This window comes from Gracilinanus agilis, chromosome 5, assembly GCF_016433145.1.
Source record: "Gracilinanus agilis isolate LMUSP501 chromosome 5, AgileGrace, whole genome shotgun sequence".
NCBI classification, from domain to species: domain Eukaryota; kingdom Metazoa; phylum Chordata; class Mammalia; order Didelphimorphia; family Didelphidae; genus Gracilinanus; species Gracilinanus agilis.
This window is the reverse complement of record NC_058134.1, coordinates 109,480,275-109,499,455: the sequence shown is the minus strand read 5'-3', so window position 1 is coordinate 109,499,455 and position 19,181 is coordinate 109,480,275. Positions and strand designations below refer to the sequence as shown.

At 37.7% G+C, this 19,181-nt stretch overlaps 1 protein-coding gene across 3 annotated transcripts in view; it reads right to left on the bottom strand.

The window, feature by feature from the left end:
- Positions 1 to 18,638, bottom strand: part of MKRN1 (makorin ring finger protein 1) — a 34,894-nt gene extending 16,256 nt beyond the window's left edge. For all 3 annotated transcript variants that reach the window (XM_044677827.1, XM_044677829.1, XM_044677828.1), the window contains exon 1: positions 18,461 to 18,638. In XM_044677827.1, coding sequence (XP_044533762.1) covers positions 18,461 to 18,633 — 173 coding nt within the window. In that variant the 5' untranslated portion in view covers positions 18,634 to 18,638. The remainder of the gene's footprint in view (positions 1 to 18,460) is intronic.
- Between the last annotated feature and the right edge of the window lie 543 nt (positions 18,639 to 19,181).

Below are 19,181 nucleotides of genomic sequence, written 5' to 3'. Positions count from 1 at the left end.
CCCATCTCCAGGCCTGGCTCTCTATCCACTGAAATACCTAACGGCCACACTAATGACTTTTAGCACAAAAATTCTATGATTCTATAGTTGACTGATGTGAAGGGTAAAAGTAAGAGAATAGACAAAGCTGACTCTAAGGTTTTGACTATGGTGTCACTGGCAGATATAAAAAAGTTGGGAGACATAATAAGGAAAAATACGTGTATAAAAATATTTATAGCCTGGAAATTGAGGGGGTGCCCATCAATTGGGGAATGGCTGAACAAATTGTGGTATCTGATGGTGACGAAAGGAATAATGAACTGGAACAACCCCCAGAAAGTGATGCAGAGTGAAAGGAGGAGAACCAAGAGAACATGGTACATAAAGACTGATATACTGTGGCATAATCGAATGTAATTGACTTTTCTACTAGCATCAAAGCAATGACCTAGGACAACCCAGAGGAACTTAGGAGAAGGAACACTATCCACATCCAGAGAAAGAATTGTGGGAGCAGAAACACAGAAGAAAAACATGATTGATCGCATGGTTCGAAGGGGATGTAATTAAGGTTTTGATGCTAAAATATTTACTGCAAATTATGAATAACATGGAAATAGGCTTTGAACAATGATACATTTATAACCCAGTGGAATTGTTTGTCAGCTCCAGGAAAGGGGGAGGGGGGGAGGAGAATCATGAATCACGTAACCATGGGAAAATATTCTAAATTTAAAAAAAAAAAAAAAAAAAAAAAAGGTTGGGAGAAGAAGCAAGGTAACAAATTTTATTTTCAATGTACTGAGTAGGAAGAAATAGTTAAGAACAGAAGAATAAAGGTCAAGTGGAAGTGTCTAGTATAAAAATGAAACAAATGTAAAAAGTAAAAACCTAAGATAAAGATTTTTATTCACCTGCACAAAGATGATCCAAGATTCTAAACGATGAAGGAGAGGACAAAAAAAAGAACAAAGGGCTGAGAGCTGAAGTGTGAATCTGTAGTTAAGGGCAACATAAAAGCTAAAGAAGAAAGAAAGATGAAAATTGAGGCAGCTAAGAGAATCCAGCTGGCTCCTGGATTTGGAGTCAAAGGCCTTGTTTCTAGTTTCAAATGATGTCTGCTATTTGGAACTCTGCCCCAAAAGCCATAAAACAGTGCATACCCTTTGATCTAGTAATACTACTTCTGGTTTTATATCCCAAAGAGATTTTTTAATAAGTGGGGAGAGGACCTACTTGCACAAAAATATAGCAGCTTTTTGAGGTGTCAAAGAATTGGAAATTAAGGCTATGTTTATCAACTGGGGAATGACTGAACAAGTTGTGTGGTACATAAGGGTGATGGAATATTATTATGCTGCGAGAAATTAACAGGATAATTTCTGAGAGAGCTGAAAAGACCTATGTGAACTGATGCAAAGTGAAATAAACAGAACTGGGAGAACACTGTATGCTTTTTTTTTTTTTTTACATTTATTAATATTCATTTTTAACATGGTTACATGATTCATGCTCCTCCTTTCCCCTTCAACCCCCCCCCCGCACCCCCCCTACCCATGCGCATTTCCACTAGTTTTGTCATGTGTCCTTGATCAAGACCAATTTCCAAATTGTTGGTAGTTGCATTGGTGTGGTATTGTATGCTTTTTAAAAGGATTTAAAAGAAAGTAAAAAATGCAAATAGAAATAGGTTCACTGTAATGTTGTACAGAAAGTATGGGTAGAAACAAAAGTAAAATGCACATTATCACATTTGTTAGCACTGCTCTCTAGGACAGTCCTTCAGATTCACTTTACTACACAAACAATAAAGTATGAGGCAATTTGGGGGAACAGAAATATGGTGTGGAATGATGAACTGTGAAAGACTTAGCTACTCTCAGCAATACAAATGATCCAGGGCAATTTTGAAGGACTTATGACAAAGAATGCTAAACACCTCCAGAGAAAGAACTGTTGGAGTTGGAATGCAGATCAAAGCACACTATTTTTCACTTTAGTTTATTTTGGGGTTCTGGTTTTATATGATTATTCTCCTAGAAAAAAAAGAACAATATGGAAATGGGTTTTGCATGATAATACATGTATAACCCAATTCAAAGTGCTTATTGGGAGGGGGGAGAGATGGGAAAGAGGGAGACAATTTGGATCATAAAACTTCAGAAAACTTATGTGGAAAATTATTACTACATTTAATTGGTAAAAAAAATTAAAAATATATAATCATGGAGCCTAAAGGTTACCAGCTCACCTATCCTGTCCTACTTCCCCTCCCCAAAATACCCATAAAGAGGTAAAGATAGTAGTGTCCGATGTTGCCTAATGATGGATGATATATTGACAGTCTCTCTCTCTCTTTCCCCAGCTATATCCTACCTCCTCCATCCTCTTTCCTGTTTGACTGGCAAAGTAGGGATTGTGGGTTCTTTGTAGGGATTTTTTCATGGCTCTTTCTCAAAATCTCAACAAGTAGTCAAGAGTTCTGGATTTGAGTTCAAATTAGTTCATATCTTACCAACAGATCCTTACCAGCTATGTATGTCTGGACAAGTCTCTTAATCTTTCTCATTTTTTTTTTTCCTGAGAGGAAAAAAGAGGCCGGGCTGGTGGCTTTCATTTATACACTTGAAGCTTTATAAAGTGCTTTATTTTTACATTGTCTCGTTCTAGAAATCTAACATTTTAAAAAACTGAAATAGAATGGTGATCCCTAGTAAGTGCTAAGAATACGGAGAACTACACAACATATCAGCACAACAGATCTTCTAAAAGGTCATTTTGTCCAACCCCCAAGCCCACGTTTTAAACATGAAGAAACTGAGACCTGGAGGTTAGAGGTTAAATGACTTTTCCAAACTGTAGAAACCTAGCTTATTCTACTTTGCCTTTTATTTCTTTTTTTTTTTTGGGGGGGGGGGGGCTGGGAGAAAGCACCTCTTTTTTCCCCACAATGCCACTTCTTTGGTGAGTGCTTCTTTATATGTCACTTATTTAAAAGTATTAAGGATCTAAGGACTAATTTTGGAAGGAAAACTCATGTTCAAGTAGGAGGCCTGGGCCCTATGCAACAAATAATTAAGTTCTTCCTCTGGAGGAATTCTAAATGCCCTGAAGGAGAATCATTCCATACTATATAGTAGTGGTTCTTGGGATCTCTGACCTTTCCAGGAGTCTGGAAATCAAAATTTTTTTCATAATACTAAGTCGTTTTAATTTCTAATCTAGAGATATAAACAAGAGAGTGAGGAGGTCAATAATTTTTAAGTCTGTAATGGGGTCCCAAGGCCAGCATTTGAGAACCACTGCCCTAAAGAACTGTGAAAATGAATCCTATTACTAACATCCGGGTTGACTGCCTCTCTAAAAATATATGGTACAAATCAACATAAATGCATAAACATCACAAAATGCGATGACAATTATGAAAAATGGAAAGGTTATTTTAGATTGAGGTAGCAGAAATAGTGTTGGTGGGGATTCACGAAGAAGGCTAAGGAGAAGATATAGATGTTAGTGAAAAGAAGAAAAAGTTCAAGAGAAAAGTAGACAAAATCTAGTACCTAAGCAAGGAAAATGTCCCATGTAGATTAGGTTAAAGGGAAGAGTGGACAAACATGCTGGTTCAGAATGTTGGTTAGCAAGAGTCAAGATACACTGACAAATATTGTTGCTTTGTCCAAGTGCAAGTAGATTTGTTCCAAGTCTAAATTGTAACAGGGGACAGAACTTACATCACTAAGATGAAAAATTTAATCATCATGAGGAACAACTAGAGCTACCTCACAATAGGCCAAACTGCTGTCCTTCAACACTGGGAGTAATCTGGCTGAGATACAGATGAGCAACTATTGTGACTGATTTAGAAGGGTCTATATTGGGTAAAAAGTTAAGACTAGCTCTTTTGGATTCTTTTCAACTAGTTATAAAGCTAGTGATTGCTAATAGGAACTTACAGAGACATCCTTATTTATAGAGAAGAAGCAACTTATTCTGCATGATTCTAGGAATGGCAGTGTTATAACCACATGGCAATGTCAATCATGAGGTCAGAAAATGAGGGTTATCAAATCCCAGGTTAAGAAATCTATGATATACCATTAAAGGATCCTGTCTTAGACTCTAAGAAAGAGCATCTCCCCAGAACAGAAATATATCAGAGCAATAACATTCTCTATACTGGTGGTATTTCATCCCTTCAAAAATAGCTATTAAATGGATACTATCTATAAGATTGTGAACTCTATGAAAGCAAAACATATGTATAATTATGTTTGTCTCAAAACTACACAAGTAACTACAAGGGAATAAACACAAAGTGTCATAAAAGCAGAACAACCAAAATGCTATATATACTAAATTCACCGGAAAAGATTTCTGGTTGGAAGTATTCTTTCTGCTATAAAGGAAGTGGCATTTGAGCTAGATGTCTACAAATGGACAAGGTTTTTGATAAGCAGTAGTTAGGTGGGAGAGAACATTTCTGGCATGGAGAATAAAGATAAAACATAGCAAGGCATAATCTGGGGAAAGTGAACTAAATTTGGCTAAAATGCAGTTTCTTTACCTCAGGAGATAAGACAAGAAAACCAAGTTGGAGATATAAAAGATCTCTATTAAAAACCTCTTTTCACAGGTAAAAGAATGAACACCTCATATAAAAGTGTCCCATCTCAAATATTCTAATAGGAGTTATTGCCCTGTTTTCTTACTGGCTTCACCACTCTGGAATTTCCCTGACTTCTCACTATGTGCCCCCTTCCTACTTCTTCCTCCTTTTCAGGCTTTTATGAATTACTGTATCTTCACCCATTAGACTGTATGCTGTTTGAAGGTAAGGTCTATCTTATTTTTGGTATTTGTATCCAAGCCCTTAGCACAGTGCCTGGTATATACTAGTCACTTAGTCAAACTTGTATTTATTTAATCATCCTTACCTTCCATTTTAGAATCAATATTATATGTTGGTTCCAAGGCAGAAGAGTGGCAAGGGCTAGGCAATGAGGGTTAAGTGACTTGCTCAAGGTCACAAGTAGAATGTGTCTGAAATCAGATTTAAAGCAGACCTCATCTCTAGGCCTTGCTCTCAACCCACTGAGCCACCTGGTTGCCCTTTAGTAAGCATGTATTAAGTACCTATTACATGCCACGCACTATGCTAAAGACTTAATAGCTAAAGACTTAATAGATGTTTGTTGACTTTACTGTCATGTAGAAAACTTAGAAAAATATCAGTTAAAAATAAGGTACTTCTATTATGAGGAATGCTATTTATGATATATGAACACAATTTAGGTCTCAAAATGTGAAGTCAGGTGTCCATGCTAGTAAATATTGAAAGAAATAATTAACTAACACATTTTAAAGGCATTTGGGGTGGGGAGGCAGGATGGGTAGTTTCTTTGTAGAAAATTCCCTAATATAAAAACTCTCTCTAAGAATATAGTCAAACTCATTAACTGAAGTATCAAGAACTTTCTGTAACTTAAATATTAGCAAATTGCTTAGGGACACAAAGTCACTGACTTACTTGCCTGTGATCACACAGCTAATATGTGTCAAAGTCATGACTTCAATCAGGTTTCCTGAACTCCCAAAACAGAGCCTCAAATCTACTACACCAAGCTGTCTCAATTGTCTGTTGAGGTCACTTATAAGTCATCCTCAACTTTTCACTCTTTCGCTTTCCTTAACCAATCAATTTCCAATACCTATCAATTCCAAATCCACATCATCTTTCCCAGCTATCCTCTTCATTCTGAGATAGGCAGCACATACAGATCATTGCAAGAGATTCAGTTCTTGTCCCATATTAATAGCATTTTATGGCTTGCAAAGTGTTTTGTAAATATTATCTCATTTTATACTCACAATATGCCTGCAAAGTATTATTAATGCCATTTTATACTTGAGGAAACTAAGGTAGATAGTTTAAGTGACTTGCCCAGCTAATCAGATACCTAGTGTTTGAAGCTGTATTTGAACTTAAATCTTCCTGACTTTAAATTCAGCTCCCTCTCCACTGTGACACCTAAATGCTTAGTTTCCTTGCACTTAGGTTCTCCCCTCTACAATGTATCTTGCACATATCTTAAAAATACAAGCCTGATTATATAATTCTTCTGCTCATGAGACTTCAATAGATCCCTTTGGTATCAAATACAAACTTTTGCCTGGAATTTAAAGCCCTTCACAATCTTGGCTCCAGAATTTGTTATTCCAGGCTGATTACCTACATGCCGGTCACCCAATGGTTCAACCAAACTGGCTTGTCTACTGTTTCCTTGAACCCCACGGTGCCACTCCTTTCTGTTTCTTTGCCACAGAGCTATCCTTCATGCCTGGAATGCTTAGTTCTTGGAGCCCCGTAGGTCACCCTGAAGAGGCCTCTCCCAGTACTCCTCCCTCTAACTACTGTGCATTTTTTATATGTTGTATTTACTTAATTGTAAAAATGTTATATTCACCTAATATAAGGTTCTCGTTAGCAGAAGCAATGCAGGTTGTATTTGTATCTTAGGCACCTAGCACAGTGCCTGAAATACCGCGGTTGTTGCTATTCACTCACTTTAGTTGTCCAATTCTTCATGACCCTACATTTGGGGGTTTCTTGGCATGAATACTTGGAAAGGTTTGCCATTTCCTTTACCAGTTGATTTTACAAATGAGGAAACAGCATTAAGGGACTTGTCCAGTCACACGAATCTGAGGTCACATATAAACCTCAGGAGGATGTCTTCCTAATTCCAGCATTATGTCTACTGCACTATCTAGCTACCCTGATACATAGGAAGCATTAATAAATATTTGTTGTTTGACTTGTGAGATCACAATTATAAAAGGGCATGTAAAAAGATGGGAGCATGTAACAAATACAATATATATATATAAATCTGAAAAAAAAACCAAAAAGCCTAAGCTGAGGCTTACAAAAAATTATTTTAAGACTGAATTAAAAATAAATTTATTAATTAAAAAACACTGTAATCAGAACAAAGAAACGAAGGTGATAGCACCACTGATTAGGGATGAAACTGTTAACCAGAAGATTGTGAAAATATAACTTCTCAACTCCTAATTTCATCTTTAACAAGCCTAGCCTTCATAATGGAAAGTAGGGAACAAACAATATAAACAAAGTTACATCTTGAGATAGGTAAGGGAAAAAAGAAAAGAATATCTAGTTGTTTTAAATGTGTTCAAGTCTTCAAGTCCTTTTATATTCCTTTTTTAAAAAAATAACTTGCAGAAATAATCTCAAGGAATTATAAAGTGACAGATTAGAATAATTTGAACTTAAAGCTAAAAATAGGGGAGAGGGAAATCCCAGAAACTACAGGTCAGTTTGACAATCATCTCTAATTTTTTTTTACATGACTATTACAATATTAATGGAAAGAACCACAGGCAAAAAAAAAAAGTTAAAGCAGCAAAATTATAAGATTAAAAATTACTCTAAGTGATATGAAGGGATATCCTCATCTCACATCTTCATAAACTTGGGAAACCCAGAGGTATTGCATATTGCACATTTTTGGAAGATTTCAATGTGTTGATCAATTGTGATTATTTTTTCTTTTTAAAAAATTATTATTCCAAATGTTTACAAATATGAAACAAGTATTCCCGTACATAAATGAAATCACAACTCTCCTACATGTTTAACTTACATATCTACATAACAGATCCCATCTACAAGTGTCTACAAGTGTCCTAACCGCTCCCCAACCACCCCACATCACAAAGGAGAGGCCAATATGTCTATTTAAATTAAGTCTTTCGTGTTTTATCTTTCTGCTCACTTTTTGAAGACAATATTCTCAATTTATTCTTCCAGTATTAGTTCTGTGGCTGTGTGTAATGTTCTCCAGGTTCTACTCATTTCACTGGTTCATTGTGTGTAGTTCTTTTCAGGTTTAAAAAAAAATCAGTTTGTTCATCATTTATGGTACAGGAGAATTCCATCAGAATCACATACCACAATTTGTTCAGCCATTCTCCCTGTTTCCAATTCCTTGCCACCTCAAAGAGAACTGCTATAAATAATTTGGAACATATTGGTTCTTTTCCTCTTTCCCTAATCTCCTGGGGAAATAGATCCAGTAACAATATTACTGGGTCTAAGGGTATACAGTTTTATAACTCTCCAAGTATAATTTCATATTGCTCTCCAAAATGATTCGATCAGTTCATAGTTCCACCAACAGTGCATCAATGTCTCTATTTTCCCACATCCCCTCCAACATGTCACTTTTGCCTTTTTGTCAAAAAATTTTTAAATAGATCATTCAGGGAACAGTTTCTAAGCATTTAGAAATCAAATCAGTGATCACTAATGGTCAACATGGGTTCACAGGAGAAGATAATCATACATTTACTAATTGCCTACTTTTCCTTTTCTAATAAGGTTACTGGTTTGATAGGCAAATAGAATGCAACAGTCAGTGACACTGAAATAGAAATACATTTATCAAATTTTTAGATTACTGAAAATTGGGCTAATATACAAGATGACAGAACTGAGATTCAACAGGATCTTAAGCTGAAAAAATGTTGCTCACAGGGGGCAGCTGGGTAGCTCAGTGGATTGAGAGCCAGGCCTAGAGACAGGAGGTCCTAGGTTCAAATCTGGCCTCAGACACTTCCCAGCTGTGTGACCCTGGGCAAATCACTTGACCCCCATTGCCTACCCTTACCAATCTTCCACCTATAAGTCAATACACAGAAGTTAGGGGTTTAAAATTTAAAAAAAAAAATGTTGCTCATGATAGAAGTATGATCGGGGGTAACAGTAAAATAAAATTGTATCAATCCAATGGTAACCAAAATGAGAAAAGGGGGGAAATTTTAAAAAACCACTGTGGTTACATCAAGATGACATTTCACAGGGCAGCTGGGTGGCTCAGTGAATAGAGGTCCGGAAACATCCTCAGTTCAAATCTGGCCTCTGATACTTCCTAGCTGTTGACCCTGGGCAAGTCATTTCAACCAAATTGTCTAGCTCTTATGACTCTTCTGCCTTAGAACAGATACTTCTAAGACAGAAAGTAAGGGTTTTAAAAAAATGTCATTTCACAAGGGTAAGTGCTAAGCTCTCTATTAGTTGTTGTCATAACAGCCAAACTTGGGCAGAACAGGACCTGGAAAAATGTGACTTTTTCCCTTCACTGCAAAGGTAGAGGTTGATTGCATGTCAGACTGTTTATTTGTTGGTTAGTTTTGCTCAACTTTGTCCCCATCTCTTTGTTATAGAGGATATTTTGCTAGACTGGGAAGGATGATTTTTTTTAAAAGTAAATAAGATACAAAAAAAAATTATCAATCAAAATAAGAAAAAATGTTCTAGCTAAATAATTTTTAAAACTCCACATTAAGATAAAAAGCACTTGAATAAGTAAAAGATTAGGTATATCTAAATAGGTCTAAATTAGATAGGTCTAATAAAATCACAGTAAAAGACTGGGGAGTTTGCTTTTCAAAAATAGATGACGTATATTTAACACTACTCTACTTGCTCCTTCCCCCATGTTGTGCCAAGAAAATACCTGAAGTGCTTGCACCTTGAAAGGGAAGAGAAAAAGAAAGAAGCATCAGAGGAAAAATGTATACCAGTCATTGGGGCCCAAAGCAAAGGAACCTAGGTTGATAGATTAGCTCTCCTCTTCAAAAGAAAGCAAGTCCAAGGAAGCACCCACTCTATCTGGATATAACACTCTCTGCCTGTCAAATATCCCCCCTCCCCTTTTTGGGGGGGGTCTATATGTCCATCTTGGCTAAAGAGTAATAGCAGTTTGAGGCTAGGAGATCTATCCCTATTAAAGACATTCAATATTCCAATTTTAGGACTGTGCATAGCTCCACAGCAGGTGAGCAAGCATTATAGTTTAGTTATTGCTTTTAAAAAGTTTACAGAAATGGCATTTACATTTCTCTGGTTTCTTGAAGCCACTGGAGGGAGGGAAGAAAGGAGGGAGAAAGAGAGGGAGAGAGAGTGAGAAAGAGAGAATACACACACAGAAAAAAGGCTTGTGGGAGTTTTAGTTGGCTGCAGGGTAAATGAGTCAACAGTATAACTGGGCTGCTAAAACTAACATAACCTTAGTCAGCATTAAAAAAATATAGTACCCAGATCTTGGAAAGTAATAGTCCCACTGTAGTCTGTGCTACTCAGACTACACAGTGGAGTACTGTGTTCATTTCTGAGTGCCACGTCTTAATACAGCCACTTAAAAACTATAGAATATGTTCAGAGAATAAGTACCACTACACAGACCGGCAGACTAGAAACTTTATTGTAGGTGTGAAATTTAAAGGTGAGTCCAGAAAAAGACTACCAGAGACATTAACAGTTACATCAAATATCTGAAGGGCAGTCATAATAGAGCAGGAGTCTCCTTTTTCTATTGCGCTAGAAGGCAAAATGAGGGAAAATCAGCATAAAATTACAAAAGGACAGATGCTGACTTAACAAAATAACTTTTTTTTTTTAAACCCTTACCTTTGTCTTGGAGTCAATACTGTGTATTGGCTCCAAGGCAGAAGACTGGTAAGGGTAGGCAATGGGGGTCAAGTGACTTGCCCAGGGTCACACAGCTGAAACAAAATAACTTTTAAACAATAGTGAGTTCAACTTGGAATTGTCTTTTGAAGAAGCTGGATAATCATGTGACCAGGATTCAAATTTTTAAATGTTAAGTACCTATGTATAAATCATCATTAGGGGCTAAAAAGAGATTTTAAAAAGCTAAGCTGTGGTGCCTAGCTCAAGGAATTTATATCCTAGCAAAAGAGATGTGGTAATCAAATAACACCTAAGAAAATACAGGCCTAGAAACAAAAGCCTTGTGTTCAGATTCTAGATCTGCCACTTAGTTGTTGTATATATCCTAGGAAAAGTCATGACCTCTAGGACTCTCAGTTTCCTCCTTTTGAAATACTTAAGTTATGTTATCTATTTCACAGAGTTGTTGCAGGGATCAATTGAGAATACATATAAACTGCTTTGAAAGACATGAAGGTCTGTGAAATAAAGCAACTATTATATATAATATAAAAGAAAACCTAATGTAAACTATAATGTAAAAGAGAACCTAAATGTCTAAGAAGAACTAAGTAAGGGTTAAGATGAGAAGAGAGATTAATTGTACCTGGGGAAGATCAAGAAAGCTTCATGGAATTAACATTTAAGCGGAGCCTCAAAGGATGGATAGGATTTAAATTAGGAAAGATGGGAAGGACATTCCACAAAATAACATGAGGGAAAATATAGGCCAGGTCTGGGAGGCAGAGACTACATGAAAGAGAAAATACTGAGCATCAGAGCAAAAAGAGTCCCAGGATCACACATTTAGAGGCAGCTGGAAAAGATCTGAGTCCAACCCCTTCATTTTACAAGTGATGAAATAGGTATAAAGATTAAGTGACTTACCCAGAGTTACACAGTGAGAGAGGATTTTAACCCAGGTTCCTGACTCCAAGTTCAGTCCTCTTTCCACCACTCCATGTTGCTTCTTTAAACATGAGTTGGAGCAAATTATGGAAGGCCTTGAATGTCAGGCCTGTACTCTATTCCACAGGCAATGAGAAGTCAGTGAACACTTTTGGGCATAACTCAAGGTTAGGGCATTGTGTTAAGTTTTATGGGGGCAGTACTGTGTTGAATTGAATTAGAGGAGGGATCTGTGTTAGGAAGATCATTTCAGGTACGTAAGAGGTAATGAGGACCTATGGTAGGATGGTACCATTTGTTGGGGGGATATTCTGGAGGAAGAACAGGTAAGTTAGTCAGTCCCTAACTAGATGTAGGGATCTATCTCCTATCTCCATTTCATACCCAAGTGGGAACTCTTTGTTTTAATATATTCTTCCTTCATCTTAACCTTGTTCGAAGCACAGCTTAGATGCCACCTTTTATAAGTAGCCTTCCTTAATTCCTCCAGATATTCCTACTGTCTCCCTCTTGGAATGACTTTATATGTATTTTCTACTTATATACATTTGTACATTTTGTATCCCTCAAATAGATTGTAAACTCAAGGGTAGGAATAGTTTCATTTTTATCTTTGTATGCCCTGCACCTAGCAGACTATTTGTAAGACTAAGGTCTTACAAATAAGACTTTAATGAATCCCTTTGTTGATTTTAATAAAATCCCTTTGTTGGGGACTGGAGGAGGAAGAGGGGGAGACAAAAAATTAAGAGAAGTCAAGGAAGAAATAGAGAAGTTATTCTTGCACTTGGTGGATTATATATTGCCTTCAAAATCCCCATAAGAAGCTCTGGATTTTTGGAAACATAGTAACTTTATGCTGAATCCTTGACTTTCTCTAGATACTTTTTCTTGATTATCTCATCTTTAATAATTACCTGTATTCATATAACTCTAATCTTATCTCTAGGACCAATTTCTCCCCTAAACACCAGGTTCACATTTCCAACTGCCTGTTGTTCCATCTTCTGGATAAAATTCAATTGTGCCCAAAGCAGAATTTATTGTCCCTTCCAAAGATCTGTCCATCTCCCTAACACCAATTTTTCCAGTTATAGTACCAGCATTTCCCTTAGTCATTCAGGTAGAAAAATTTAAGTATATTTGCTTTTCTTCTTCCCCTATAATCACTCAATTGCCAAACTCGCTCTGTACAATCTAACTCAACATTTCTTAAATTTTTCTCCTTTTCATTCCCATTATTCTAGCTTAGACTTTCAATATTTCTCCTAGACTACTGTAATAATCTCTTCCATAACCTCGCTGCTCAAAGTTCATCATCAAACAGTGGTTTAACTTTCAAATTCCAGAACTCTAATCATGGCACTTCCCTGGTCAAGAACTATATACCTGGGAGCAGCTGGGTAGTTCAGTGGATTGAGAGCCAGGACTAGAGATGGGAGGTCCTAGGTTCAAATCTGGCCTCAGACACTTCCCAGCTGTGTGACCCCAGGCAAGTCACTAGACCCCCCATTGCCTAGCCCTTACCACTCTTCTGCCTTGGAGCCAGTACACAGTATTGACTCCAAGACAGAAGGTAAGGGTTTAAAAAAAATTATATATATATATATATATATATATATATATATATATGCCTGTCCAGCCTAATTCACAATATTCTTCTTGTACTCATTCAACCACCCCATCTTAACCATACTAATTCCAAACCCATTCCTTATTTCATGTGTGTATCCCTAGCACTTTGTACAGAGAGGGTACTTAATATTTGAATTGAATCTTTTGATAACTTATCAGATAGAACCCACTGGGAGCTGGTGAAAATTTTTTGGATCCAGTCAGTATGTTAATATGTATTAATTACAATTCCCTAGAGATTTAGGAATATGTTCTTATTTGCTGATTAATCTGATGTTTAATCATGAAATATTTTATATTGTAATTTAATTCTTCTTGTTGGTATAACACTCTTTGCAACAAGGTGCATGCTTGTTCTATTTCTTGGAATTCCCCATTGTACCTTGCAGATACTCAAATATTTGCTTTTATATTAGTTAATACTTAATTGATTTCATAGGATCAATTTATTTTATTAATAACAAATTTTATTGGTGGGTTTTTTTTTTACACACAAAGGCAATACCAAATAGTTTTCAAGTTAAAAACTGAGTAACAAATCAAAGTACATGAACACCATTTCCAGAAAAACTTTTCCATCTTAGCAGCTTTATTTTTAATGGAGATTCTGTAGCAAGGTATTCTTAATGAAACTACTCAATAATATAAGAGTGCCTGCATGAAATCCAAACATTATAAATATACAGCAATTATTTATGGACCATTTCTAAATTAACAACTTTAATGAAACCAAAAATTTAATATTATGACAGCTATTTCTAAGAAGTTTCTAATGAGAGAGTAAAATTATGATTCTCTAATTAGGTTGATGAAGAAAAAAGATTTGACTTGTAAATATTCGGCAGAACACTTACCTGAATACTGCAGATATCACACTACTAATGGAAATTCCAATTTGCAGAATATTATATCTTGCCTTGAGAAAGCCCCTTGAATTTCTCAAACTCCCACCCCTCCCAGATCAGTTACCAAAGTCCTGTCATTTTTTTGATCTTCATAACATATCTCCTAAATAACCCCCTTTTCCTCTCTACCATTCTGCTCTCATCACTTCATACTTGGTCTACTCCAACAGCCTTCAGGTTGGTTTCTCTGACTCAAGCCTCTCCTTACTCCGTCCTCCACTTAGCTGTCAAAACTACCTACCTTCCTAAAGTACAGGTCTGAGTATGTCACTCCCTTATTCAATAAACTCCAGTGGCTCCCCAACACCTAGTGCCCAAAGTTCTTCATAACCTAGAGTCCTTCTACCACTCCAATCTTATATATACTTTCTCCTCTCCATACATGCTCTTATGATCCAGGGACAAAGGCTCCCTTGCAGTTCCTGACAGGAGACACTTCATCTCTCAATTCTGGACATTTTCTCTGGCTATCCCCCACCATGTCTCCCTTTTCATCTCCACCTCCTGGTCTCCCTGGCTTCCTTCAAGTTCCAGCTAAAATCTCTCCTAAAAGCTTTCCTCAATCCCCTTTAAAGCTAGTACCTTTTTCCTGTTGCTTATCTCTTTGTAAGTAGTTGTTTGCATTCTGTTTCCACCATAAACTATTCCTTGAGAGCATTGACTGTTTTCTGCAAACTCAGTAATTAGCACAATGCCTTGGAACATAGGTGCTTGATAAATGCTTGCTGAATGACTTCAATTTCCTTTGGGACTTCTGAGGGATGCATTTTAAATACCATATAAATGTGAGTTATTATTAAGCCTTTAATTGTTTTGTATGTTAAGTTTATTCATTTCACTTGTGTCCAACTCTTCCTGATCCCATTTGGGGATTTTCTTGGCAAAGATATTAAGAGGTTAACCATTCCCTTCTCCAGCTCAATTTATACTCAAGGAAATGATGGCAAAATGGGTTAAGGGACTAGAGTCTGTGGCCAAATTTGAACTCAGGAAGAAGAGTCTTTCTGACTAGGCCCCATTCTCCACCCCAGGTCAAATACTCAATCCACAGTAACACCTAGCCATTTCCTTTTATTTCTCACCCATTTTTTCCTTAGGGCAAAATCCTCAGGTCACATCCAGGTCCTTAAACAAAAGGTATGGGAATATTAACAGTTTGGGGGTATGGAGGGCTGCATTGATAGAGAACCATGAAATGTTTTAACATTAAATAGCAGAAGAAAAACATCAAAAGAAATAACAATACAAAGTTGGATATAATCAATGAAAATAGGTACCCTCCAATAAAAGAACTGAATAAGTTTTGCTTTTTAGATGGAGAGAAATAGCTTTAGCCAGCTTCTAGAAGGCATTATACCTTTTGTGAGAAAGGCAGTTTTGGACAAATGCCTAGATCTGTGGATGATATGTGGTAAAGAAACATGTACACTGCAGCCTCATTGTAACACCAACTGTATAACACAGGACCACCTTGGACTCTTTCCAAAAGGGTTTAGTTACAAGGAGTACTGGAAGAAGCTATTTATAACTTAGTATTACCTATAAAGTCATCCTACATCATGAACCACATTACTGAGAGACTCTGGTTTAATTCCAAGAAACATGATTTTTATTAAGATGCCTAGTCATCCCTGTTCATTTCCCTGCCCTCCAACTCCCTAGTTTCTTTTTTGTTTTTAAAAAAATAAAAGTAATTTTAACAAGTCTGATAGTCTCTTCTTTTAGGTTTCTTATTCCTCTATTCAAGGAAACTAAGAATGATCACTACATACAGATGGTAGTTGCAGCTGAAAATGGAGTCTATTGAAAATGAATAGACATGATTCTATTCTGAAGAAAACTCCCATTAGTATGGCAAATTAATTATAATTCTTATTAGGTACTATAATCCACCTAAGCCCAAAGTTGTAAATATATACTGAGGTGAGACTCTTGTTTTCACTGGTGTAGTAAAGTTCTGATGAGGAAATTCCAGCCACAAATGTACATCAACAACCAACCGTTCTGGACCTTGTAGCTTCAGAGTTGTCTGCTGCGCCTTGAAGATAAGTGACCAAAGTCACAACATCAGTATTTGCCAGAAGTGGGACTTGAACTTAGGTCTTTCAGTATTCCAAGGCTAACTCTCTATTTACCCACTGAAACTGTCTCTCACTGATTTACATAAGAACTAAATACTAGGATTAGAGCAGCATAATCTTTTACAAAACACTGTACAGATCAGGTGTACTAAGGTTCTGAACTATAAAAATTCTTCACTGTCCATGACACAAAAGGATTCCCACAATGGATTAGTAACAAACCTCTAAACTATTACTTTATTGATTTATAAACTGATTCTGATACATTATGTTGCTGAAGGAAAATCAAGAATTCATGAAATGACTATGAGGGGAAATCAGTAAAGCTTAAGAGAAAAGTTGTATTTTGCATGGGTAATGTTGCACCCAAATTGGAAGAGAGAAGGAAATAAGGTTCTCTGCATGAGTAATCACATATATCTTTTTAAAGGATATTAGAGCTGGAAGGGGTCAGAAGACTGGAGATTTATTTTGAAGATTAGACTCCTGGGATAAAGATAACTAGAGTGACTTGTCCAAGTTCACATAATAAATTGAGAGTAAAACCCGATTCTCTTTTCTCTAGAGCAATTTTGATAAGGGATAGAAAGACTGGCCAAGAATAGAAGGGAGTCAAAGGAAGGAAGGTAACAAAAATAGATGTTTGAAAAGAGCACGCTGATGGTGAGTTCTGACAGATTAAATTAGGATTAGCTACATAATTATGTATTATTGCCAAAACATGAATATACTACAATTTTGCAAAGTATTTTTACATATTCTCTTATTTGACTCTTAGCTGTGAAGTGGGTTATCATCCCTATTTTAAAGATGAGAAAACTGAGGCTAAAAGAACTTAAGTGTAATTGCCCAGAGTCACACAGGTAATAAGCAGCTGTGACTCTTTAGTCCAGGGATGTAGCTATCAGTAGTAATTATGAAATCTTGGGCAAAAGTCTAAAATTATTAAACTATTCCAAGAATTTTATTTCAAGCAATTGTATAGGGAAGACTATTGGAGAATAAAAGACTGGTATTTTCAGAAGGGTAATAAAATACTCCAAGAATAAAGTATTTAACATCTAAAAGAGACTCAAATATCACCTAAAATTCTAAGTTGTCCACAGTGATAACTATGACAAAAATAAACGAAAACCACATATACAAAACTGTTTTCGTGAAAAGGAATTTCGAAATTCCTTATAAATGTCCAGTTATGTTTTTTAGTTATGGCTTTCATGCTTATTTCTTTATTGCTCAAGTCCCTTTATTGAAGGGAAGGTTTACTACTGAATGAAATTTTGTATGTCTACAACTACTTAAATAAAATACTTGCATTTAGAGAGGGGAAAAAAGGATCTGAAATACTAAAAAATTATAAACTTCATGCCTACAACATAAAAAAATGCACAGCATGTTTAAAAAAAAACCCACAACCAGATAAATGTCTTTACATTATGTTACTTCCCAACTAGAGTCTCTTTTCTAATCTAATACCCATTGGACAATCGTAAAATAAAAATCAGCAATATTAAAAAGAAAAATGCTGACTCTATTTTAAAATGACTAAAACCCATGATGCAAATAAGAGTATTTTTTCTCTGAAAATGATCCTTTAGTTCACTACGTACAATATCTAAGTGGGCTAAGACAAAGCAGAAATCCCTGTTTATACCAGAGCAAGGCTGATTTATGGGGAGTGCAGCAATCATCTGAACACCAAGATTTTGTTGCTTCCAGAAGTGGAGAGGTAGATTCCAAACCGGGAAGGTGAGTTGCGTCCTCGAGATAAGTTAGGGTAAGATAGCTTTCTGGGCCTCGGATTTGGTTCTAGACAAAGCCCAGAATCGCCAAGTCGGATTAAATAGGGAGAGGAAAAATACAAAAGCGACTTCTCACAGCAGGGGAGATAAATAACAGCCTTTGTAACCGGTTGCAGCCGGGTAGCCCAGAGGAGAGAAGGCTGGAGAAACAGGGCAATCTTGCTGGGGCCCTCTGCAGGAACTCCAAGGCCCCAAGAAAAGACCTTGAGAGTCAAAGGAAGAACGACACCCCCCAACCCCCACTTCCTCCCAAGGAAACCCGGGAGGTGGGATTTGGGGGACAAATTCGCGCATGACACAGCCAAGGGAAGAGGGACGATCACCTCACTCCTTCCTCTTGGAATGGCGCTTTCCCCCCAATTAATGGCCTGCGATGACTTAAAAAAAAAAGAAGGGGGGGTGAGACTGGACTGGGGGTCCCCGCAAGGACACCCAGAAATGAAACAGGGTAAGACAGAGGGAGTCTCAGGTTTGGGGGCGCCCCAATTGAGGAAGAGGAGGCCGCAGGGTGTGGGGGCAGCGGCGCCCCCGGGCGGGGGTCATGGAAACGCCGGCTTTCTCTCCTCCCCGCCCCCCCTCCATCTTCCCTCAGCCTCTTAGCCGCTTTACCTGCAGGTGACCTGTTTGGTCCAGCCACCGCCGCTGCCTCCCCCTCCTCCTCCCGCCGCTGGGGACTGGGAAGCGACTGTGGGGGTGAGGGTGGGGGAGGCCGCTGCCACCGCCGCCGCCGCTGCCGCTCCTGATGTTGTGGCTGTTGTTCCGGGAGCTGCAGCCTCCGCCATTACTGTTTATCCCACACAGCAATGGCACCGGAACTTCCGGGATCACATACTTCCGGTCAGGCGGCGGGGGAGGAGGGAAGAGAAAAGGGAGGAGAAACAAGGCTCGCCTTTTCCTCCTCCTCACTGCCTCTCCAAACCGCGTCGCGCCACCCCTCCCCATCCCCCCATCCTGCGGTCTGCGCTGAACAAAGTGGGAGGAACCCGGCCTTGGAGCTCCCTCTGCCCGCCCACACGGCTCCTCTAGCTTACTCTCTGATTGGTGGAGCGCAATTTCTACCGGCAAAAAGGAGGGGCTAGTAACTGGTGCCTTGTACAGGTGTGCTCCATCTCCAATCCTGACAATTGAAAATTTGAATGCCTTCTCCATTAATTATCTCTATTTTGCATGTAGTCTTCTCTGTTAGACTGTAAACCCTTTGAAGGCAGGCACTGTCTTGTGTCTTTCTTTTTTTTTTCTTTTTGCCCGGGGCCTACTGCATTGCTGTTTTTAGTCATGTCTGACTCAGACCTCTTTTGGGGTTTTCTTAAGTCTGAGGTCAGATTTGAAC